General features: G+C 36.8%; 1 protein-coding gene across 1 annotated transcript; it reads left to right on the forward strand.

Annotated features, from left to right (window-relative positions):
* The first annotated feature begins 363 nt into the window (after window positions 1-363).
* LOC110814265 (BEL1-like homeodomain protein 9) lies at window positions 364-5,870 on the forward strand. The gene is given in 5 exon segments (XM_088209622.1): window positions 364-1,663; window positions 4,216-4,586; window positions 4,775-4,835; window positions 4,947-5,444; window positions 5,446-5,870. Coding segments are annotated over 5 exon segments (1,908 nt in total). The 5' UTR covers window positions 364-715; the 3' UTR covers window positions 5,476-5,870.
* Window positions 5,871-6,687: the final 817 nt, after the last annotated feature.

Below are 6,687 nucleotides of genomic sequence, written 5' to 3' on the forward strand. Positions count from 1 at the left end.
GCTCTCGCGTTCTCACGTGCGTCATCCCCCCCTCACTGACCTTTACTTCATATATATATATTTATTTATTTATTTAATCAAGCAATTAAATATTTTTAAATAAATAAATAAATAAATAAAAAAGGGGTTATTGGCCCTACCTGCCAAATTATAACCCAAAAATGCTAACTTGTAAAACGACAAAGGTCCTCACGAAAGAAAAACAACAAAAAAAAGAAAAGACCTGTCAGAAAAATCTGCAGCACAGTTAGTAGTAGTTCAATTATTACCGGAAATAGCCGGTAGACGTCCGGTTTCTCGAAACCCTATGCTTGGCAGTAGTCTAGCTCCGTGGAGCTAAAGAAAGCAAACACTGTAACAAAGATTTTGTTGTGTAATTGTTGTGTATGCGAGTGAGTGTAAACAAGTGAACAACAATAACACCATACCGCTCTCAAAATCTCTTCACGTATCTCTCTCTCTCTCTCTCTCTCTCTCCTCTCTGTTGTGTCTGCTAAACTGAGTCCACAGTCTGCCATATTTTCAGCTCAGAGGATCATGATAACCTTTCATTTCACCGTCACCACATCTTTTTCACTGTTGATCTCTTTCTTTTATCATCCTCTTCTTTAGTTTTTCTTTTCCATACCCATCAACCCATCTCTCTGTCTCTCTCTCTCTCTTTCTCTCTCTTGAATTTACAACTACTAGACTAGTAGTGGTTTGGTTTGTGGGTATGGCGGAGAGTTTTGAACCTTACCATGTCCCACAACAAAGCAGAAGAGATAAGCTCAGAATTGTGGCCCAAAACCAAACGGCTTGCGTAGAGAATCTTCAAGGCTGCGCGGGTTTACTCCCCCTATACGATCCCTCACTTCTTTCCTCAGATCATTTGCTAAACGCCGGCGGCCATGATTTTCATCACCACGTCAACAATCAGCTTTCGGGTTGTAAAGGGAACCCCGTTTGTGTTAATGTCAAGGAAGAAGGTATGAATTTAGTGGGTTTTGTTGGATCCGCTTCTCATCACCCTTACTTGGACCCCCACTCATCTTTGGCGATTAACCCTACATCGATTCACGATATTAACAATAACAGCAACAACAATATCCCGTTCTTCTACACCCCACAAAATCTTCAAACCCTTAGAGATCTTGACCAGTCTTACAATGGCGGTACTGCTGGTGAAGTAGTGGTTTACAAGCCGGAACCTTTGTCTTTAGCCCACGAGTCGAGCAATAATAATAACAACGGTCGGGGGTTGTCTTTGTCTTTATCTTCTCACCATGCCCACCAAACCAGTCTTCCTTTAGAGCTTAATATACAAAGATACGGGTCTTCAATTTACGGCAGTAATAAGGTTTGTGGTGGTGGCTACAGCATGGTTCCTGGTTCCACCTCTAACGACGACGTATCGAGAAGCTCGGTTCCTCTTGGTCCGTTCACGGGTTATGCTTCAATTTTGAAGGGGTCAAGGTTCTTGAAACCCGCACAGCAGTTGCTTGAAGAATTTTGCGATGTTGGTCGAGGCGTTTACTCGGAGAAAATCACTGCTGATTCATCTTTGATGGATCCTCCTGTAGAAACTCTGAGTGGAAGTGGAATTAACGATGACCCACTCGGTAGTGGGGATGGAGGTGAGAACCGAAGAAAGAAATCCAGACTAATCTCAATGCTCGACGAGGTATACTTCTCTAATTGGACATTGTTAATTAAGACTGTCCCACGGGTGTTTCCTCTTCTGCATTTTAGCTAATAATTGAGATCTTTGGTCGCTTAAATACTGTAGCTCATGTTTGAGATAATATCTATTCTTGGCCTTGTGAGCTTTCCCATCTTGATGAACAGTATGGAGTAATAACTGTCTTAAGGATAGTAGTAATTCTGGTTCTGGATCCATGTTGTCTAACCTATTATATATCTAAGCAGATTTTCCTCCATGAAATCCAAAAGTTTTGCTACTATTAATGTCGATTTCGTGCTTGTACTCTATATGTGTGTGTGTGTGTGTGTATATATATATATATATTTATTTATTCATTGAAGGGGGACATTCTTTATTGTGTTGGCCGGGAATCACTTCATAAATTAACCATCATGCAATTCGTGGGTACTACTTTGGCATGAGTTACATGCCAGAGACATTAATTAGTTAATTAATTAATTAAACAATTAAGAAGACCTTCTTTTAGCTAATAATTGTACATTATTGAAAGCTTTTTAATTTTCCTTCCTACTAATATATATATATATATAATATTATATTGCGTCTTAAACTGTGTATTCTATGTGAATATGATTCTTGTAGTCGAGGGATAGATGGCGTGGATGATCACAGAAATTGTCTTTTTGTAAAAGTTGATAGAAGGGAATATATGCACGAAGATTGGGATTATAAAGTGTCTGACAGCCATGGGAAGAGTTCTAATAGGTGACACAATAATCTCACCAGGTTTAGGGGGGCTTAGTGTGCATAAAGTGGCTGAAAGAATCCTTGTGAAAAGATTTATCCTCTTAAAAAAATCTAAAAAGAGCCTGAGAAGCATTATGCCGTTCCAAACCTAATGAAGAGTCGATGAGTATATAATAAGGGTGTCTCCCCTTTTTGTGGGATCCCTCTCTAAATTCAATTTATTTTAATTAATGATTACAACCAGCAAATGACAAGGTCTAGAATATGAATCTGGCATTTTAAAAGAGTTCAAAAAGAGTTGTCCTCTGATTATTCCTATTTCTTTGTTCTTTTCTCTTCTCGTGAAAGTTGATTTCTCATCTGTTTCTATTTACACATGATTAAGTGTTAGGTGGCTTCCAAACATCATACTAATTATCATGACATTATTAGCGTTCTCAAATTTTGACTTTATCTCAGTACTAGTCAATATTCTTGGTTGACTTTGTTACAAGATTTCAGTGCCAAGATATGCCTATAGCAAATATAAAACACTTGAATTGCGTGCCATGTTTATATATGGTGCTGTTAATTTGGATTTATTTTGTTCTTTAGTCAGCCACAACATAGTTCTTTGTGTTCACATATAAGTTAATGATTATTCTTACAAGTTTGAATTTGAAAATAGCTCTTGTTGCGCTTGGATCTCTCATTACTAATACAATTTTCTAAGGAACATCAGTAACTTATACTGGGTTCATAATTAACCTGTGGTTATTTAGAATCCAGGAGCTATGGACACAAACATGTTGTCCTTAGTTGCTGCTTGACGTAAACTCATTTTTAGTTTGAAGTAGATTTAAGGATCTAGATCCTATTTGTGGCTGTCTATGATTTGTTCACAATCTAGTATTGTTTTTCTTGGATATTCATGGTACAGATGGTGTTTTGTAATAGCTTCTTTAGTTTAATAAAATCTTATCTTACTTTTAGAAAATGGTCTAAGAGCTCGAGCAAACTAATTTAGTGACAATGTTTTTACTATGGTAGCAGTATATGTATATTTGAAGGGAGTTGTATGTATTTTTAATTAGAAGAATATTGATTTCTTCTACTAATATTTCTGCAAGGAAAGAAACTTAATAGAATATATTTAATTAACATCAAACTCAGTTCTTAATCTCACATTTCTAAGATAGATTAGGTTAGCACTAATACTCAAGTCACTAACTCCATTATGAGAGTGTGTGACATCTTAAGTACATGCTATTGTCTAACCTCACATGTTCGAAGCTGAAGTTTTCAAGTTTAATATGAACTGAAGGGTAGTATTATGTTAGGCTGATCCTATTAACAAGTGGGCAGTGCATTGTATTAGCTAAGTCTTTTGTGAATATTCGGCCAAAAAAGACCACGTATGTGGCCAGGTTTCTTCTTTCCGAACAGTGAATTTGCTTTTCCTTATCTCCTGTATACCCTCTTAAAGCATTTGTTTGGATCAAATTTGGGGTTCTTTTATGCGTGTCAACCCTGATTGGATCTTTCTGCGTTAATACTGTTATTGTTTTTTTCTTGAAGAGAAAGGACAATAAACAAAATATTCGTTTCGGTTCACTTCTCTGCTGGCTTCTTATTTTGTTTAGTGAATGCAGTGAACTGACTGGATGAGTAATTGTTTTAGGATTATATATTTGTTTGTGAAGTTCAAGTGTGTTTGATATGTTATCTTCAATATAATATTCTGGTGTCACTTAAATGTCACTGATGTACGAAGAGTTCGATTAATAAATTTCTCAATGGTCGATAATTTCTTTAGTAACTATTTCTTTTTTCTCTTGAATTAGGTTTACAGGAGGTACAAGCACTACTATCAACAAATGCAGGCTGTCGTGGCATCTTTCGAGTATGTTGCAGGGCTTAGCAATGTGGCTCCCTATGCAAACTTGGCCCTGAAAGCCATGTCTAAACATTTCAGATTCTTGAAGAATGCAATTGCTGACCAGCTTCAGTTCACCAATAAAGATCATAGTCAAGTAAACCTTGGAAAGGACGAAGGTCCAAGGTTCCGAAACACCGATAGAAGCCTCTATAACCAGAGACCTGTTCACAACTCTGGATTTGTTGAACATCAACCTGTTTGGCGACCACAAAGAGGGCTTCCTGAGCGTGCTGTTACAGTTCTCAGGGCATGGTTATTTGAACACTTTTTGCATCCGTAAGTAATTAAATTACCATGAACCATTCATGGATTGGTAGATATTTATATGCACTTTCTCTTATTCTGTCATTCTTAACAACATATTTGTCCTGTCTGTGCTACAACCCTTTTGATTATTAGATGTGTTTTCATCCATGCATACAAGAACATCAATCTTATATATTCATGTACTGTTTATTTTACAGTTATCCCACTGATACAGACAAGTTAATGCTGGCAAAACAGACCGGTCTGTCACGAAGCCAGGTGTGCCATTTATCATCTTTTTGCATTGCTCCAGAAACAAATTACTTCTAAGTGACATTTATTCTAACTTCCGTGTCTTTTATCTATTTATTGCATGAACTTGTGAATTAGGTTTCAAATTGGTTTATTAATGCAAGAGTAAGGCTCTGGAAGCCAATGGTGGAAGAAATACATATGCTGGAAACACGACAAGCTCAAAAAGCCTTGCAAAAGGAGGATCGAAATGTGAACAGGTCAAATGACCATTTAATTTCAGGTTCTCTTGTTTCAGAAAATCCATCCTGTTCGACACAAAGGGTTGAAGACACACCATCAAAACGAACCAGGAATGAACTCGCCGATCAAGTGAGCATGGGAAGTGGGCTGTTGAACTTGTCGTCTTACAACAGCTTGTCAAATCATCCTTCTGTTGGTGTAAGCATGGCTGGTGGAAGTAGCAGTGTTTCCTTAACACTAGGTCTCCACCAGAATAATGGGATTGGTTTATCGGAGCCCTTCTCTATAAACGCAGCTCAGCGATTTGGCCTTGGTCTTGAAGCAAGTAACGAGGGATTTGTAATGGGAAGCTTTGAGGTTCAGAATCGGCATTTCGGAAGGGATGTTATTGGTATGCCAGCTTCTCCATAACTTTCTTGGCTGAAGGACTTACAACTAAGGGCTGTTTGGGAAATTGCTACTTCAATTCACCAGCCTGGTAAAAAAAAATCAGGACTGGCACAGGAGTAAGTCTTACTGGGTGCTCATGCAGGGTACTAAAGCTGAAGGTATGTTGAATCACATTGAAATTAGGGTTTATATGCATAATCTTTTTGAGAATGTGGCAACTACTAAGTGTAAAATTCTTCTGTAAATTTTTATAATTTTATAGGGTAAGAAAAAATACATTTTCAGGCCCTGAAAATTAAGGGTTAGATTGGGCAGAAATGTTTTTTCTTTTAAAATTTTTGGTGTGAAAGGAAGCCTTGCACAAGCTTTCTCACTGCATCACAATTGTGTAGCATAATTAGTGCAAATCAAAGATCTTCGGATTAGCTACTCGCTTTTGGTTTGCATGAACTGCCACTCCCACCCTCGGATTGACTTCTCTGGCTATGATTCTGTGTTATTATGTACATATATGTATATGTTTATATACTTAGTTTTCCCATGTTCCATTTTTTTCCTAATTGGGAATATATATAATTTATTTATTTATTACACAGATGAAATAATAATTGAAATGTGGAGATAAAAGTTGACTTGACTTGTAGGTGGGTTTGGGATTGGGTGGTGTCCTGATCGGGAAGGAGGTTTCTCTTCTATTCATTTTAAAAAATTCTTTCTTCTTTAAAAAAAGAACTTCCCATCCTTTCCCCACTTCCCATGATATTATAATATCAGAGTTTTTATGCATCTATATATACATACATGTATATATATATATATATATATATAGAGAGAGAGAGAGAGAGAGAGAGAGTAGGGTAAGACAGGAAGAGTGCACTTTCCCCGGGCTACTTACTACCAAATGAGAAAGCAAAAGCCGACCTCTCTGTCTTCTTCTTCCTTTTCTCTTACAAAGTTCTTTTTAACCCGATTTGATTTTCTATTAGGTCAAATATGGCCCTTTGAAGATCAAAATGCCCACATGGTAAGCCCGAATAATATATATATATATATGTGTGTGTGTGTATATAAAGGTTTGCGGAATTACAGTCTTTCTTCTTATTATCATTCTGCTGAAAATCTTTTATGACCAAAAGTTGCCCAATTGAGAAATGTGAAAATGCACAAAACATTAAATTTTTTATTTGAAGTGTTATTTAGGATAAAATATTTTGTGACTTCTTGTAAGGTTTGCATTATTTTCTAA

The sequence above is a fragment of the Carica papaya genome, chromosome 8 (assembly GCF_054855325.1).
Source record: "Carica papaya isolate Zhongbai chromosome 8, ASM5485532v1, whole genome shotgun sequence".
Lineage (NCBI taxonomy): Eukaryota > Viridiplantae > Streptophyta > Magnoliopsida > Brassicales > Caricaceae > Carica > Carica papaya.